This window comes from Myripristis murdjan, chromosome 14 (assembly GCF_902150065.1).
Source record: "Myripristis murdjan chromosome 14, fMyrMur1.1, whole genome shotgun sequence".
Classification (NCBI taxonomy): domain Eukaryota; kingdom Metazoa; phylum Chordata; class Actinopteri; order Holocentriformes; family Holocentridae; genus Myripristis; species Myripristis murdjan.
In genome coordinates, this window is record NC_043993.1 from 17,777,530 (window position 1) to 17,797,281 (window position 19,752).

The window sequence follows — 19,752 nt, forward strand, 5'->3', positions numbered from 1 at the left end:
GGGATTAATTACAGCTGATTCCTATTCATTTCCCTGCACTGTCTACTGAAATTAGCTCAGACTACAAGGTTCACCCTCCACCCCCCACCTCCTTCTCTTCGCTGCAACCGCCCAGAGAGTACAACATTTTGCGCAAGGTGACTTCCAACTCTTGACAGGCTTTCTACAGGGTAAACGGTGAAGATGCCCCAGGGCAGAATGCCAGCACCAGGGCCAGATGGGAGCCCCAGTTCCTACCTGCCACCCTATCCACCGCACCCCTCCTCCCCCTGCACATTGCCAGTCCCCCTGTACTCCCCCCTGCCATCTGTGCCGACCTGCCCCTAGCTGTCAACAGTTCAAGAGGGGAGGAGGCAGGGAGGGTGGGGTGTGAGGTGGTGATGGTGGTGAGGGAGGGGGGGGTTCCTGCCTGTGTGTGGCAACTGACAACACAGCAGTGCAGATGTTGTCAGGGTAGAAAGATGGCGGTGCAGGCGACAGCGAGGCTAACATCTGTGCTCCCTGTGGGAACAACAGAGCAGCACTTTGCAAGAAAGCCACTTGCTGTGATACTGTGTCAATAAACTGACAGACGTGGTAGAGAGGCGCTTAACGTCCCGCGCGGCGCTCTGCGGTTAAGAATCGTCAGCGCTGCTCTTGGCTTGCAAAGGCCTTGGAAAACCCTGTGTATATACATGCAGCACATAGTTGTAGTACTGCTGCTACATAATGCTTGATTAATTCCATAAATGTATACCAAGGATTAAACTAAGCTTAGGACACTGTGCGATGTAAACTAGATAGATTTACATCAGCTAAGTAGATCACAGCACTGTGATACTGTAAGCACATCATTTCATATCATATCGTAGGTTACACAACGTCAAGTGACCAATCCAAATATCATCATCTTTCTTAATCCTGCATCCCCAGCATTTTTTATTTATTTATTTTTTTTTTGTAGCTGTAGCACCATAATTCCTCTCAACATTGTGCATGCAGGGTTTGGTATTAAAAAAAAAATCTTCCAAAAAATGTTTCAGTGTTAAAAATGAATCTGTTTTCCTGCTTGTATCCTCTGCCGTTTTGTTAGTTTGTGGCTTGTCACTGCTGATTTTTCCTGTCACTGGATGCTCTCCCCCACCTCGGTCTCCTCATGCTGCTTGATACAGTCTGTGGCATGTGTCAGGTATAGCCCTTCATTACTACCCTGCTGCTCACACACACACACACACACACACACACACACACATAAATACACACACAGGAATAATGTATTGAGGATGTTTTCATCTTGACTGTGTGTATATGTGTGTGTGTGTGTGTGTGTGTGTGTGTGTGTGTGTGTGTCTTTGTGTGTGCACGTGTGTGTGTGAGAGTGAGAGAACAAGAGAGAGAAAGAGAGAGAAAGAGAGAGAGAGCACAGCAGAGAAGGGAAAATGAATTAAAGGACTTCATACATTTTTATGACCGCACCGATAAGGTCAGCCATGTGCTGTGGTTACTAAGCAACGCTGCCACCCCATGTTGGACAGTTATGGACCAGAAGAGTCAAACTCAAAGATGTTTACTATACTGCTTGGTGAATGACAGCCTAGAACGATGTTGTTGCCGCAAAATCTGCGCTCAGAACAGTGTAAAATCATTAACTTTCAATCATTAACTTGTTCAGTATTTTAAAAAGCATCTACATGCCAGCGCCTTATTGCACAATATTATGGAAAGTCATTCCATAAATTGATAAATATATGACAAGATTTATCAAGCAGTAAGCAGATGATGCCTTGACTTTCATAATTTTTTTTCACATTACACACATTGAAATCAGTGTAAAGCATGGCCTCATGTAGCTCTTTTTTTTACATAAAACACTGCAACTTTAGAACACAGGATTACACTGATATTTCAATTTTCCAACATACAGGGCCAATACTGGGCTTATAATAAAAAACAGTCTTCAGCCAATTAGTGTTGTCTACCTTCAGTAGAAATGGTGCAGTTTGTAGGGTTATGTATTTAGTGAATAATTGAATAATTCGATTATTTCACTGGTACTTCACAATTATACATGAATACAATAATAACAACATAATAATGTTATCTTAGTTTGTTATGATGTAAAGCCTAGTTCAAGGGGAAAAAAATCTGTATTGGTATCAATATCAACCCATATAAATAACACTCCAATAACACACCATTTTTAAAAAGGAAATTGTTTTAAACAGGCAAGAGACCTTGTAGTGCTTAATCAAAAATAATTAAATGTTGTCTTCTCACCAAGCAGTACAGTTCTTGAACAGTAGCTACACAATGCTGTTGATAAGTAACACATAAAAAAAGTAATGCATGATGTGTAGAATGGCAAACATAAACACTTAAATAAACTTTCATAAACAAGCAGGAATCCATAAATGTATTTAAGTGAAAATGTTACTAAAGTACATCCAAGGCTTCTAATTTTCAGTATTTACAGTAAAAAAATAATCTTACAGTAGTTATACCAGGGCTGAGCCATAAAATGGACCCAAATATCTCAATGAAATCATCCTGACAACTGCAGTGGTTACCTCTGTAATGTTTTGATTTTCAGTGGAACGATGTATCAGTGTGACATTAAAGAGAGCTTTTCATCAGTGACAGCATACAGCGCCTGAACTTAAATAACCATTACTACACTCTACTACCATTTTTTTTTCTTTTTTAAAGATTGTTTTTAAGGCAATTCTGCTGTATTTGATAGTTACAGTAGAGGAACGGCAGGGATGACATGAGCTTAGATTCGATCCCAGGCCACTGAGGTAAGAACTTGACCAGAGGCACGTGCTCTACCAAGTGAGCTGCCGGGGCGCCCATACTACAGTCAGTTGTTAGTGCTTTCTCTTGATCTTCACAGAAATTACACAACTCAGGACAGCTCTCAGGTATTAAAATTTGCAAATCACTGCTTCAGCATTCCTCACCAAATATTACGAGTTTAGGTAATTTAAATTCCCTAAAATCCTAGAATTACCTCTGAATGACCCTGCTGTACACTCAATCAGGACTGGACAGCAGGGCATTGAGTTGTGAGATACAAAGAAGTCAATGAGTGGAATCAATGTATAGATCCAGTAAGGTGGGCCATCAAGGAGCTCTGCTCTGTCCACTCAGTTGGTCACTACCTTAAGAGGCAGGGTGATTATTGAAACCAACTATGGAAAATTAGTGTTTTTCAGCCTTGTTACCCAGGACTCTACAAGGGATACAGTTAATTCCTGGATCCTAAAAATTTACTGTCATACATGTTAGGTTTACTGCAAAGAAAAGCAGGTCAAGTCCTCACGTTTGTGGAACAGTAGAATAATTGTAGAAATGTGTCCGCAGAATTGCCACTGTAGTTTGAAACATAAGAGAATATTATGTTTTGAAGGAAAATACACCCAAAGACACTTGTAACACCAGAAATAACAGCGACTGGCGACACATCTTGCACTCCTGGGCCTGTGATGTCAAATGAAGATATTAAACAGGGAATAGCAAAGCATGCAACATTCATACAGTAAGAAATACTTCATAGAAGCGAAAGAGATGCTAATGTCTCTGCAGACAGTAGCCTCAATAGACCAGAATACAATGCACTCATGAGACATGGTTTGATCGAGTGTGACTCTTGCTTTTTTTTTTTTTTCCTTGAGTGGAAAAGACATCACAAATGTATGATGTCTAACAGTGTGAGAGTATTCAAAGGTGGATTTTGCCTTTAAATTTGTTGTTTCCCTGGGTTTTAGGGAGACTATCGCCACCCTATGTCACCTACAATGGGGAACATATGGTGTGTGGCTATTTTCAAGCAGACAAAGTGCTTTCCCTCCTCTAATGGTGGAGAATTACTCTCACTGGGAACACGGTTTCTCCATTTCTTTATTCTGGAGACATGTCAACTCATTAAACTTGAATTGTGACTTTGTTTCATGTTCCCTTCACAATTTATAGGCAGAGAGAGAGAGAGATTCAAAGATGATCTAATAAAATCAGGGTCTCACAATATACATTAGATGACTGTTTCTCCATTTCTACCTTATAACCTGATCTGAATTATTCAACAATTTGACCCAGGCAGTGAAGCTCTCTTATTCCTCACAAGTCATAATTGAGATGACCTTGTCATCACTGGTCTTTTTAAAGGCATAGACAGATATATATTCACTGGGTTTTTTGAATATCATCAAAGAATTTGAGATTATTTTGATAATAAGAATCATATGAGTTACCCTTGGGGAATCAGGCTCTTTAATGGATATTATCATTTCATACTGCACATTTTGCGTCATTTCATACTGTCATTTGTGTCTTTGTACTTGTAAGTCCTTTACTTACTGAACTACAAACCTGTGCCATACACATTGTAAACTTGACATTACTTTGAGCTACAAATAGCTGAATTGAGCAAAATATTAAAAAATTGAGCATATAAATGTGTTCAAAATCTTTAGGAAAAAAAAATCATGTACCATTTTTGTGTATTCAAAAAAAAAAAAGTGACCATCAGTACTGAGAGCAAATCTCACATCTTGTTCCATCAAGTACTGTAGCTTCACATCCATTTCGTGGAAATGAACTGTAGTGTTTTGGTCAATCCTGGCTACTCACGACTTGATGAGTGCTTGTCACAATATGTGCTCTGTGGGATATTTATAACCCTTTCAGTGGTCTCCATGTTTAATGATGAGTACAGGCTGTAGTACTCACATTTCACTTGCCATGTTGCTAGTATGTGGCATTGGCCTCCAGTCAGCTCTCTCTCTCTCTCTCTCTCTCTCTCTCTTCCTCTCTATCTCCCTCTGGTATCTCTCTCTCTTTGGCCATTCTTTTCTCTTTCACAATCACTATTTTATCTATCTGTATCTCTCTTGATACATTGTTTTGGGAAAAGCAGAGGCTGACAGAGATGGAGCTCTTTTGTTGGTAAATGCTGTGCTGTGGAGGCTCACGGTGTACAGACCGCCCCTGGGCATTGTAGGACATGGTCACCTGATTATGTACCATCCACTGACAAGATAGTCTTCTGCTGCAATGCTCAGCGAGCAAGGAGCAAAACAGTGTGGAGTGGATTTCCTTCTTTTCTGTCTTAATGTCTGATTTTATGCTTGGCTCTCATGTAGAAAAAAAGAAAGCAACAACATCACAAAACCAAACAAGGATCCATATTTTTTAATCCTTTGACTTGATTGACAAAGCTCCTGATGCAACAGCGTGTGACAAGTGAAACTCAGGTTGACATGTATTCTCACTAGCATGAGTCATACACGCTCACTAAAAGTCCATTACAAGAACATTAAAATTACCATGCTACATTACAGTAACAACAGTAGTATTTACACAAAATTATTGTGAGGGATACAGATGTTTTAGAAAGTATTCACCCCCTTGACTTTTTTGCTTACTTTGGCAGTGCAGCAATTTGAAAATGCATTCTTGCACAATTTTTTTGTGTCAGATTTATGCAAACCACTTTATCACTATGAAAAATAAATTTCTGCAATGTATGCAAAGGTATAACATTTAAATAAGAGAAGGCTTTAAATAGGATAATACCCTTGATTTGATCATAACCTCTTCACAACATATCATGGAGTTAAACTAGGGATTAGAGAAAAAAGGGATTTGGTTCTATATATTACCATGCTGCCAGTGATTTAAAGCTGATCTCCTTACCCAAACGGTCCACTGGGATGAAGCCGGGTAAGAATAATTTACCATATGGCTGAATGATTAGTCATAGGAAGAAAAGAAATACAGTGAATCGATGAGACCAGTGAGGAAATGGGTCAATGCCGGGTAAATGAGTCTTCCGGTAAGCTGTTGTGTGTTTGTGTGTTTATGGTTTGTCAAAAACATAAAGCAACAATAATGCATCTAAACTGAATTTGTGCATCTACATATGCTACCACTGGTGGTTTGCATGATGCTTTTCTTGTATCTTGTTAATCCGTTCATCAGTGTTTTCTGCGGATGTTTTTAACATGAGTTCTTTGACCTTGATTTTTGAATTAGAAACAAACAGACAAAATGAGGGAGAAATATATAGTAATCCAGGTCACCGTGCAATGCAGTCATAAAGATGGACGACCAATGCCCTGATGAATATCAATAGGTGATGTTGTGTAAGCCAACTTATCTAATGAATCGTCTCATTTTGCAGGCAGTCTAAGTAGGTAGCTGTCATATTTTCCGAGCACCTATGAAACTGGAGGAAAATAGTACAGTAGAGTTTCTAATAATAATCCATTTGAAAAGGCTAGTGGGGCGTTGAGAGTGCCAGGCTGCAGACCAGCGCTGTGCAGAGGCAGGTAGAGGAAGAGGAAGAGGAAGAGGAGTGGAGCTGTGCAGATTATAAGGAACACAGCGCCATAACTGAATGAACAACGTAGCCCCTCACTGCAGGGGAGGCAAGGAGACTGACAGGGAGGGAGACTGGGAAAAATCCCCACACAAAAAAGAGAATTACTTTGTACACAATGTGCGAGGAATAGTGCATGCGTTCCTCCCTGCCATCTTGGTCCGGATGGCTGGAGTCAGCGATAATGATCTGTTTTATTTTGGGGCTGCCTGGCTGGAAGCGCAGGGGCCAGACAGGCGGTGACAGGTCCTGTATTCCTGGTGCAGTGCATGTTCATGTGCAGGTCTGATGTGGATGCTAAATCTAAGAGACAGACACTGGATCTGGGCGGAGGGCTAAAGCCTGGCTCGCCTACTATTTGAACAGAAATGGGCCAAGCTGAATTCAAACAGTCACATGGTAGCGGCTGTCATCGCTGGTACAATAGTGTCAGGGCCTGTGAAAATCGTTTTAAATTGAAAATATACACAGGTAATGTAAAAGTGTGATATTCCTACCATGACACTGTGCCTGTTGGTACCGCTGTGAGAGAAGTAGCATGGATGTTTGCTCAAAAAATTGTTCACTAGAAAGCATTTATGACATTTTTTTTGACTCTGTACCCTATGTGCATCACCCAGCTATGGTGAAAATTTCTGCTGGTTGAAATAGAAAATGAATAAATCAAATTAATTCTACAGTTCAACATTTTGCCCAGTCTGCAATAATGTGCTCTCTTCTTGTGGGCATATGTTAACTTCTTGTGACACCTCCTGTCGTTGCTGATGTAGGCCTACATACAGACAACCATGTTTTGACTGTAAAATCACTGGGGCTAAATCCACCTATAGAGATGGTTTGCCCACTTTTATAAGCTGATGTTAATATTTATTATATAAATTATAGTATTTATCTCATATCATACTGGTTTAAATTACATAAAGATAAAGTCATTTATGGGGAAAAGCATAAATTAAAGTTTTAATGAAAATATAATTCATTTTGTTTACATTGGTGGCTATTTTTCACCAGCTGAAGGTCAGTGTTAATGTTTTATCCACCATTCAATCTCTGATTTCTCTCCAGTTAGGAAACGAAATTGTGCCAAGTTCTACCTGTACATGCTTGTTGTAGTTATGGCCATTAATTCCGAGCCTCCTGTGTGGTTTTGAGCAGCAGTGAACTCGGGGGGGCTGTGAATGTCTGACATGGCCGCCGTTTGATGCCCCCTGGTGCATTGGGGGGTCGCTGCTTATATTTGTCAAGGTCAATTAATGAATGCAGGGCTAAGGCTGGCTGGATCCCCAAAACGCCCCCGGGGCTCATAAATTATACAGAAAACACATTAAAAGACAGGATTTGATCTCCTCCAATTAAGATAATTTAGCTTTTCCCCCCATCGCGAAAATGCCTACATATCTAGTCAGGTGTAGCCTACATCAGTCCCTCCCTCCCCCTCCCTCTCTGTCTCCCTCCCTCAGCATCCATCCTCCAGCCCAGCACAGCCGCTAAACCACAGAAGAATGTCCTGCATGGGCTAATTTTGTCTTCATTATGTTAATGCACAGGTTCCCTCTCTGAGTGGGACACCTATATATATTACAACAATAAGACAGGGGGTGTTTTTGCGGTGTTTTAGAAGCTCTGCTGTGCGCCCCCCCCGCCCCCTCCTACTCTGCACCTTTAAGGCAATGGAGAGGGAGAAAAGCGGCTGCGGAGAAGGAGGCGAGGGTTTATTCCACAGTGCTCTGAGGCAGGGCAGGTTATAAGCGCAGGGACCAGTGTGCGCAGTTTGTGTGTGCGGCTGCGGGGGAAAGATGCGTGTGCTTGTTGCTCGCCGGACGGAGAGAGGCGGCGAAGAGAGAATGAGTTTTCAGCGCAGCTAACAATCAAGTCCATGCGCTTTTTTTCTTTTTCCGAAAAAATCCAACTTTTGTGCATATTTTTTCCCTTTTGGATGACTTGTTTGACTTGAGTTCTCTTTTTGGCCGCGCATAATCTTGTAATTTATTTATTTATTATTTATTGATTACTTTTTATATTGAGATTTTGGAGGCATTTTTTGGTATGTGTTTTGTTTTGTTTTGTTTTTCATTTTTAATTACTTAGCGTAGGAGTTGTGTGCGCGTTAAGGGGGTTTGTCCTGCCTATGCGTCTCCTGCCTCTGACTCAGCAGCAGCAGCAGCAGCAGACCTCACCTGGACCCAGCCGAGCTCCCTCATGTTCCCCGCAGAGCAGCGCTCGGAGACCGGGGGAAGACTGCACTGAGGCCCGGTGCGGTACGGTGCGGTCAGTCCAAAACGGGAGACGCGCAGTTGTGGATAATATAGTATCTCCTCCTGTACCCGGAGACAATCAAAAGCAGCGGCAGCAGCAGAAGAAGAAGCCCATACCTCCTCCTCTTCTTCTTCTTCCCAACGTGAAGGATTGGGAGAGTGAGTGAGTGAATTAGAGAGAGAGCGGGAGAGAGAGAGAGAGAGAGAGAGAGAGAGAGAGAGAGAGAGAGAGAGAGAGAGAGAGAGAGAGAGAGAGAGAGAGAGAGATTTGTGCAAGCTCTCTTTTCTTTCGTTGCAATTGACTTGTTGAAGAAATAAAAAGGAAGAAATTACAGGAAGAAAGAGTGCGGGGAGAGAAGAAGAAAAAGCCTAAGCTTGGATATTGAACGGAGCGGGGCATGTGGATATTGGCTATTATCTTTTCCCAGTGCATCTTGAATGGTAGGTAATGCATTTGTGCACATTGAACTTCAAGTTTATGTTTAATATCCAGCAGGACTGACCGTGCAAATAATAACCTGAGCCCCCCCCCCCTGACTATTTCTAGATTTAAGATATTGATTTCTGCCTTTTTCCCCCCCTGCAGTATTAAAAGGAGGAACAGGCTGTTGCTATGTCCTGACACAGAGGCTTAGTTACGGGCTTCACAGGGCTTGGTAGTTACATCCAGGTTAACTGCCCATACAGCTAGAGTGTGAAAACGCTCACCTACTGATGTTTTATTACCGTTTTAGATTTTATTTTAATGTACAATATATAGAGAAAGACAGAGAGGGAGAGGGTTAAAGAGATTGTGGCATTTTTGGGTGAGTGATATAGATGCATCTTATTTTAAATGTGAAATAAAGGATTAAAAACTGTTGTAAGAAAATGTAGGCTTAAACTAAATATCATAATTATTTTAGTGTATTCTCGGTTTTTACCATAAAGCATCATTTATTCCCTCTCATCAGATGGGGCTGGGCCTAAGTGTGGCTTAATTTTGCTAGATTATTTTTTAGATGTTTAGAGTGCATGATCATTTTTAAAATCATTGTTTCATGTGTCTATGGTTTATGAAAAATGTGCCTTTTCTGAGCAATTAGCTTTTATTGTAACACACTTTCCTGTTTCCCTGGTGTAAGCAGCATTTTTTTATTGTTGGAAAAAAAACATAAAGTGCATATGAATTGCATGCAAACACTAGAATTATTTAGTTTATGAAAATGCAGTAATTTTAATCCAGGTATGTGTATTGATTTTTTGATACAGTAAATACACTTCTCCTGAACCAAGAAATATGATGCTGAAAAAATATATTAAATTTAGTTGCATGCCACAATAAAGGCCAAAAATTTGATTACTGTATTTATTAAATTAAATCGTTTGTACGTAAGATTACTTGCACACTGATCTATCCAGTATCTTCTAGAAAAAAGGATTAAATGGGTTGGCTGTGCTTTTTTTATGGCATTGCACCCGCCATATTAGAAGCACAGACATGGAGTCGTTTTGGATTGGAAAAAAACAGTAGACAAGCCCTTATCACCCTTTCCCAAGTGCACCTCTCGCAAAATGCACCCAGGTCCCTTTTTGTGCACAGTGATTTCCCAAAAAGATGGGTTTAATAAGAGGCAATTGTGTTTTTTTTTTTTTTTTTTTTTTGGTCTGGTGGTGACTGATTTTACAGCGAATACAAGAAGGGTGTGTGAGGAAGAGGGGGGGCAATGAGGAGGACAAGGGGCTGTGGGGCTAGAGGGTGGGTGTGTGGGAGGGCAGAAATCAGCTCGAAAGAAAATTGGGGCATTTAGAGGCTCCTTTGAAAGATGGACGGACAGAAAGGGGTCAAAAAAATGAAAAGTGGACACATGCAATGTAAACTGAGGGTAGAGGGTGATGCGTCAACTCAAGATGACAGGAAAACCATTTTGTGACCATGCTGAAGGGCTGAATGAAGGCAGTGGTTGTTTATAGGAGAGAATAGAGTAAAAGCAGTGACGGTGGCGTAGCAAAGACTCCTCTCTTCAATTGTGGCACGACAGTCTCCAGAAACAGAGAGGACCTGTCCCATATAGGCTGATACCCATTTCAGATCTCACCCAATGGCGCGCTCAAATATCTGCTTGCCTGAGTACGATGTGTTTCTTTGCTTCTGAATGGCTTTTTCAGTCTCTTTGGTCCAGGCAACAGCGTTGCAAAATGGCTGCTGCTAGAGGCTTCGACATGGAAACTTTGAATGGCAATAACAGCACTTCTGGTTGTGATGAACATTACGAATGTGGTTGCTGCTGATGCAGTGCATTTAATATCGATAGACGCAGTTCATTTAACTCTCACCTTTCCATTGATCCTGAGATTAAAATATTGTTTTGTGGGCAGAAATCAGAATAAGTCACAATGCACAATGACAGTTTTGCTTCCATCTGTATGACACTAAATATAAAACACACCTCTACATGCTAATCATGATTATAAGACAAGTGATTCTTGGTCAATTAAAAAGGCCATGCTTGCTGATCTGAGATGCTGCCTGCTTTACTGTACATTTGTGTTTACTGAATAACCCTGAAAATGATTAGTGTGAATGCTCAGGTCCCATTACAGTAGTACAGTTTGCACCTCTTCTGGGCAGAGAGACGAGGCTTCCTGAAATAAAGGCTTTTAAGGCTTGGGTGCAGTACAGGCTGCTGAGGTTGTCTCTATGGAGACCTGGTAATGAGTGCTGCTGCAGCGTGGACTCTGGGCTGGAGCAGCGCTGCTCCCTGCTCAGGTGACCCCGGAAGTGTTAGCCATAGATTTTGGCCTGGCACTCTTTCAATGATAGTTTTGCGTGAAACATTTAAATTGCTCCTCTTGATCTGATGCATAATGCTCGAAATGTCACTGATTCTCCTCTCTTTCAGTTATGCTCCTATGGATATTTACGCAGATAATGATGTTTTCATTGTGCATTCTATGTAGAGGATCTATTTTAAAGACAAAATATTCAGTCTACTATCTATTTGCACCAAAACACCCTTTTTTCGGTGGTCATTTCTGGTCAGTAACTCCATTTTACTCTGAATTGCAGTTTGCCAATTCAGGGACACATTTGCAAGCTCGTCTGCAGTGGATATAAACAATTCACTGTTGTAGAGAGTAAAAATTGTTGTAGAGTTCACTTCAGTGGTGCTTGAGCTTTTAGAGTGCTCTTGCAAAAGTATCTCTATTAAAACCTAAATGGAACGGGAACAACAGATTCTAGTTATGAAGAGATAAAATGGGGGAAATGGCATAATGTTGTTTTTGCTCAGCCATGCCGGGGGGAAAATCTGACACATGCTCAATTGGACACTAATAAGCAGTGTAAATATACAGCGAAGCTCCTCAATTGGCACTTAGTATCACTCTGTGCATGTGTATTTTTAGCTTTGAGCATATGATGGTGAGGGGCTGCAGTGGAGAGGGTACCTCAGCTTATTAAAACATAAGCCTTTTTAGTATGAATTCATCCAGACTTCACACTGTATTAATGCACGAGTAGGATTTAGCTTCCTGCTGTTTTTTGTGGTTCAAATCAACATAGCAAGAAACTGAGATGTAGGAAAGTGACTGCAGGCTCCTTCAGGCTGAACAACTGTGTTCAGAAGATTAAAGATATCCAAGGCCCCAGCATCTGAATATCTGTCAGCAACACTTAGACTGTTCATTTAGATCAGAAATAGCCCAGGGAACCCAGGTATGAGATTAACCTTGATAAAGCTGTCATGAGGACTGAGATTGTAATCAACCAACCCCAGAGAGGAGAAGTGGGTTTTGCGCTGAAGATACCAGATATGTAGAGTTAATTTAATAAAACTGTATGGATACAAATGCAGCGCAGAATTAAGAGTGACCATTTAATTTAGAGTCCAAATGGAGGTATCAGTGATAGATGCGATTTTAATATCTGTAGGCTTACTGTGAGTGTGGAGGCCATGTGGTGTTTTGTGTCAAGAAAGAGGTTGGAAAAGTATTTTCCATTACTTCAATCAAGATACAGCATTACTTTTTTGTCCTATATTCCCCTCTGTGATAAGTGTTTATTAGTGGCCATTTTTTGACATCAGCAGTCCACAAACCAACATTTAGGCCAGTAACCTTTGCAAACATTAAACATGGAGCCCATATTTTGGTTAAATTTGATATATCTTTCTGCCAATCTTATGACGATTTCATTGTTTGACTAATTATCGCTACCAAAACAGCGTTCCTTGGAGGTCATGTTCAGGCCAGTGGGAGACTGGGTCTGTGTAGACTTGTGTCTTTTGGTATACATCTGTCACTTCACATAGAGTCAGAATGGGCTGACAGAGTCACAGCAACACACATCAGCAAACAGCGACTAAACTCAGCTCCTCAGCAGCCTCTGAGGCGGCCATTAATATTAGCAGACCTGTGTCACTTCATGCAGCACAATGTAGTGGCAGCATAATTCTTAAATGTCTGCTTATTCATAGCAAGTAGGAACAAGGCCTTGATGTCTTTTACCTCTCAGTGGGGAGCTAATTATTAATGTGTGCGCTTGTATACACACACACACACACACACACACACACATGAGAGAAAATGTAGCTTTAAAAATATAAAATATAAACATATAAAGTATAAATATAAAGTGAGTAGAGTCAGAGATTGAAGATTTGCATCAGGATTAGAAAATGTAATTTTTTTTTTTTTTTTACATAATTCTACATTAATATCCACTGCAGATTATTGATTATTGTGCATTATTTCACAACAGTTGTGCACCAACTTAGTCAGTGACATGTGCTCCATTGATCAGTTCAATATAGGTGAAAGCTTTCATTCCTCATGAACTGCAGCTTTTGTACGAATTGGAGATGTAGTTGTGAGGGTTTACAGACTGGAAAGAAGGGCTCTGAACTGTTTTAGTTAGATTATACATAAGGTTGTGCAACTCTGGATTAGAAAGGTACTCCAAGTTGTTCCTTAAACACTAAGTGACTATTAGTGAAATCTTTTTTTTTTTTCTTTCTTTTTGGACTCACTCATCACACCAGTATTCGACAGTGCCACTCTGTAGTGAGTCAAGATTTTCATGGCCAATCAAATTGGCAAAAGGGGAAATCTCTCCACTGTTTACTTATGCCTTAACTTGGCTGTTCAGAGGAGAGTAGACTCAAGCATATGTTAATGGATGCACATTGAACTGTTAAAGGTTTCATTTAACCCAGACCAGAATGCTTAAGGAGATGATGGTGTGTAGTGAGGCAGAAAAAGAGGAGGGAGAGAGGGGAAAGAGGGACAGAGAGAGTCAGCTTGTGTTATGTGGTATCTAATGCTCAAAGAATCATATCAAATCTGGCTATTGCTGTTTTGTCATGCAGAAACATGACTATATTTAGCTGCTGACCAATATATCAGTCACGTATTATGTTTTTAGAGACTGATGAAGATTGAATAATTTGTTTGATTTATCAAACATAAAAGAGACCTTTAGTTCTCTCCCATTATGGTAATATACACTACTGTGCTTTTTGACAGTCATGAGCCAGTGTTACGGCTAACAGTGACAGATGTAGTTCCAGCTCTTTGCAAATGCATTTTTGAATTAACATCTATACAAAATATAATCCCAAAGTTTATTTTTATGTGCACGTAATATTTATTTTGCGTATCAAACATCCACAAACCTGAATATTTCTAAGAACTGCTCTACTATGTGTTTTCTTTAGTGATGGTGCCCTTTTTCTGTCAGTAGTGATATGGCTACCTCTTTGCCCTTGACTTCATCAGTGTAAAGTTAAAGTTTATGTTTATATCACACTTATAAATTATTACAGAGTTTTTATTTCAGTGGCATCATCGATTGTAACCAGCAACATTAGAAAGCATTGTTTGGAGGTCATGTTCAGGCCAGTGGGAAACTGGGTCTTTGTAGTCTAGTGTCCCTTAAAACACATCTGTCACTTCACATGGACGTCAGAGTCACTACAAAATGTCAGCAAACACAAGTACACAGCTCTCAGAGTTGCTCCAACACTTCTCCGTAGTGTTTCAGTTTGTGAGCATGCAGTGCATTTTCATAAAATAATCGTAAAATACACAGTGTGGGCAAACACTGGACATTGGTTTTGATTGGTGTTTGATTTTTGTGTCAGCCAGGAAATTGCCAATTTTTTGTCTTATATTTGAAGACGTGCTGGGGTTTACTGGTAGCATTCATTCAATTAGGTCACAATGCCCACTTCGCCTGTCATGTATTTGATTTTTTTTACTTTTTATAAGATCTGATATAGGTGAGGAAATTATGTAAATGCATTATTTATACCTCAGCAGACTGTTTCTAGTCGTTGTCTGGATCAGTAATTTAACAAAACAGTGGTGGTGGTGGTGGTGTTTGTTTTTCAAAGGCTTCAATTATAAAGTGGGGCAGTAGGCTAATGCTCTGACCACGCAGGTACTGCAGACTGACGTAACTCATGCTATCTTGTACGTCAGGATGCTGGCCATTGTTTATCTCGCTTTGGCTTGGCTGCATTATCCTTACTTGGATTTATGTTCAGTTCTGTCAAAGTGTAATATTACATATAAGGATGCTACTGCTGACCTAAGATATTTTGGATTAGGATAAGAGTGATAAATCAGTATTGGCCTATATCAACACTTTGATATGACACTAAATATCGATTGGGATTTTCGATATCATAATATTGTGATATGGCATAAGTGTTGTTTTGTCCTGGTTTTGAATGCTGTATTACAGTAAATGGACACAGTTTTCTGAACTTAATAGACTGTTGTAGCTTTTGTAGCTGTTCTGTTAATTGACTACCTGCTTGGCCATCATATCTACATTGCTAATGATTGTTTATTAAAAAAAAGTCTATTGTGTATGTCCATATTGCTGTATGCAAGTAAAAGAACATTTTCATCAATGTTTTCTCCAGAATTCTTGTCACGATGGTAAAGCCCTTGAAATCCCAAAACTCTCTGATGGACAAATTTATATAGTGAAAAATTTCAGGTGAGTTGGCAGCTCTTTAAGGCAGGTTGTCCCACCACACCTGTTCAGTAGTAGGAGAAAATATGACTGGTATTTCAGGCCACTGAGACTGACTCCAGCACATTTTGTGGACACATTCTCTACACTGTACCTCAGCCTTTATCAGAGAGAATCTAAAATCATGCTCTTTTCTGAAATCAGCATATCTATAAGCACACAGTAGACAGACAAACGGCAGCCGTTCAAACTAGGATTGTGTCTTGTAGGTGAAACAGAGAGAGGTTTGGCTGCTACTGTCGTTTATGAAGACATTGCAAGCCAGTGGCAGAGAATCTGGGGGCTTTTTCGAATGTGGTTTGCACACTGCATACACATACTGTGTAGCTATTATTGGAAAGCCATTTTTAAAGGCTGTCACTGGGGTAATGGAAGTGTCGCCAAATGACCCCTACAGAGACTCTGGCTCTTGGGGTTTCTCCACACCCTTCTTGGGTGGAGACGCACATGCCTGCATGCATACACACAGAGATCTGCCTGATTTGAGCCACTTTGAACAAAACATATTGGTATGCCTAAGAAGAAGAGATAGCAGCTGGTAAAGTGGTTTACAGACTCACTCTCTTTATTTAATGGCCTATAGTAGCTGTGCACTAAATTAGACTTGGGTAACTGTAATCATGGTGGGACCAAAACAACTGTGTGGAAAATGAGATGCTGCTGGTGAAATGTATATATATAAGCTTGGACTTTTATATAGGCAACCCGCATTTCCTTCAGTTCATTTAATAAGAATGGGATAACCAGAATGATAAATGGCTAATGTACCAATGATTTAGATACATTTTAAACACAAAGATACTTAAGATTGTAGTGCCTCTCTCTCTTTGTCTGTTTTTTTAGTAATATTTTTAGTAATAACGTGACAGTTATAATATTGCAGTTGCAAGAATAATATGTCTTCTTGCAAGGTATTGTATATCCAGTTTCTTTTTTCTTTTTTTTTTTCTTTTACAACAAACAAAACAAACAGAAAAGGTCTACAGTCCAGTGACTGGATTCAAATTTAGCCAGACAGTCAACACAGAAGACAAAAACACAACACCCTAGGAAGTCTACATTGCATATGCCCAAACCTGTACTACCTGTTCCAAATACAAATTATGCTCAAGTAAGGGGCATCAGGTCTAAATATTGAGCAACTGTGCAAGGAATGGACTCCAAACCTCATTAAATAGATCCTCCCTCCAAGCCACTATAAGCAACCTGCTCATAATGTGCCATTTTACTGAAGACCTCGATCCATTATTTAAAAGTGGATACGGTGGCGGATTTCCAGTGGTGCAGAATTATCCTACATCCTGTTATCAGAGCTAAACAACACCATGATTCCTGGAGTTTTGACATTTTAACTTTGTCTGCGAGTAGACCCAAGAGACACAGTGTGGGACCTTTGATCAGGTGTATTCCAGATATTTTATTTAAGAAAAAAATGATGTCATCCCACATATTGCATGTTTTATCACAATTGCGTAACATATGCACCAGAGTTCCTACCTTTCTGCTGCATCTCCAACATATATCATTGTTTCTGAATTTAAGTCTTGCTTATTAAAAAAATTGTCACAGCATTTCGCATGAGTAATAATACCATGATGCAGAGAGTTTTGTTTTGTTTTGTTTTGTTTTGTTTTGTTTTGTTTTTCCAATTCTCTTCTGGGATTTCCTGCCACAGATCCTTTTCCCAACTTAGTTTTAGGCCATCCAATTTTGGAAAGTGGTTACTTCTAATAAATTCATAGACTTTTAACACTCCATCTATTATAAAGTTCCTGAATCCCAGGTGTATTTTGCAAAATGTGATTTTTATTTGAGAGAATACAGTCCTTAGCATGTAGAAACCTCCAAAATTCTGAGTTAGTCAAATTAAATTTCTTTTTAATTTCATCAAAGGATCTGAAACCAGCATCTCCCATCACATCACTAATCATCTATCTATCTATCTATCTATCTATCTATCTGTCTGTCTATCTATCTATCTATCTATCTATCTATCTATCTGTCTGTCTGTCTGTCTGTCTGTCTGTCTGTCTGTCTGTGTCTGCCTATCTATCACTCTAAAACCTAATATATCCATGTTATTTGTACTACAGCATCCATATTAAACTGTGTGCTACATGATGGAGACGTATTGGATAATGCATAGCTAAGAGTGCATGAATGTATGTTTGAATACAAATCACAGGATTTGAGATAGTTGCATCTTAAAAACAGTGAAATACATTTTTATACACATACTTCAAAGCAGTCCTTCCTCCCTCAAGTCTCCACCAGCTGTAACTCTTCATCTGTCATATTCCTAGAGGTCACTGTAACATCCAGCACCAGCACACAGTCTGGTGTAGTAACAGGGGTGTCCAGAGACCTCCAGTGACTGCAGGGTGTGTGTGTGTGTGAATGTGTGTGTCTTCACCTTAATAATGTCAGTTGAGCTGACAATCAAACAATCTGATCAGTCTCTTGTTTCCAAATTAAGACTTATTCTGTCAAGAGGGCAAACCAGTGATGTTCATTTAAATGTTTGAATCGAAAGGCATTGTATTGCCGTATTGTCTTCTCATCCACCCACACGCACGCACGCACGCAGACACACATACACAGACTAAACATTGCGTTTTCCAGTTGTATTTCAAGGCTATTAAGGAATGATGTATCATAAATACAGAAATGGAAGCACATTAATATTGGAATCTACCAAATCTACCCATCTTTTTCTCTTAAAAGTCAAATTAATTTTGCCATTGTCTACTTTCAGCCTCTTGCAGTCCTTCAACAAAAAAGCTGAGTGTTAAATTTGAAAATATTGCAGTCACACTGACCAGTGCTTAATGTGCTGGGACCTTTTTTTATTGTGACAATATTAAATCAGGTACTCATTGGCAATTTCCTTCCCTACGGCTGACTATTGGACGTATTCACGAGGCATAACCAAAAAGTGCTGATTAGCATTCAAAAAACAGCTCTATTCCTGTAGCCCGAAATGTGTAACATTTTCAAACATTCTGGCAAACGTTTCATTAAAGTGCCGCTAGCCCCCAGGTCCATTCCGCTTCAGTCTCCGCTCTATCAGGCCTTCCCCAGAAGTGATTATGCTAATTGCTGTTTGATCAGATGATTAAATTATAATTCGATTAATCCCGAGCACTAAACGCTCTGAATACGTTTATGTGTATTTTGCTGCCTGGCTGTGTTTGAAGAGCCCCAGTGTCCCCTGTCACCAGGCAGACAGGCTGCTATAGGACAGAAAAATACACAGTATTTAAAGCTGCTCTGCGAGTTATTATGAAAATGAAGGAAACCTTGATCTTGATCTAATCATCACAGCGAACACGATGGTTAATAAAGGATGATCCACATTTGTGTGCAGATTGAGTGTAGCTCTAATGCAGATGGCTGCCATTTTCTCGGTCGTTGCTTGTCTCTGTTCTTCTCAATTGACCGTGTGTCCATCAGCGTGATTTATAATCGCGCTGTATGGACCATCTCCTGTAGGACTGAATTATGAAGATGCCATATACTGTATGTCAACTATACATCACAACCCTGCTCTGTTATTATAAGGTGTGTGTATACATGTTTAGTCGCATATTTCAGTTTTGCTGTGTTTCTTGTTTGAGAGTAGCAGTGGTGCGGTTTCTCAAATGAATTTGGATGCGGAGGAAACACACAAACACTAATGCGCACACACAGACTCACACGCACAAAGCAGATTGGCCAGCTATATGTTTGCATTGTGTAAATAGAGGAGGACTCGCCTTTGCAGTCGGCTTAGTGAAGATGAAATACTCTCGCCTTTAAGGCAAATGGAGGGCTGTTGGGTTGGAGGGGAGAGGGGGGTTAGGGAGTGGAGGGGGTTGGCATTTTTTTTTTTTTTTTCTGAGGCACAAGAGGATGGCTGTGAGCGGAAAGGCAGTGCTGTCTAGTCATCTGACCCACAATCCCATTTAACCCCAGGACTCTGATTTGCCCTCCACTGTCAACTGCAAGCCCATTTTGCCTCTTTGTTTCTCTCCTGCAAATGGCTGCCTTTATTTTAACTGCTCCCCATGACACAAAAACAATAAAGCTAACTCCTGTAAATATCTGCAATCATAGCCTATAGCAGAGTAAAATAC

The 19,752-nt window shown here is 40.1% G+C and overlaps 1 protein-coding gene across 3 annotated transcripts in view; it reads left to right on the forward strand.

The window, feature by feature from the left end:
• The first annotated feature begins 8,091 nt into the window (after positions 1-8,091).
• The window catches only part of dscama (Down syndrome cell adhesion molecule a), a 105,123-nt gene continuing 93,462 nt past the window's right edge, over positions 8,092-19,752 (forward strand). For all 3 annotated transcript variants that reach the window (XM_030068602.1, XM_030068603.1, XM_030068605.1), the window contains exon 1: positions 8,092-9,054. In XM_030068602.1, the coding sequence (XP_029924462.1) occupies positions 9,012-9,054 (43 nt within the window). In that variant the 5' untranslated portion in view covers positions 8,092-9,011. The remainder of the gene's footprint in view (positions 9,055-19,752) is intronic.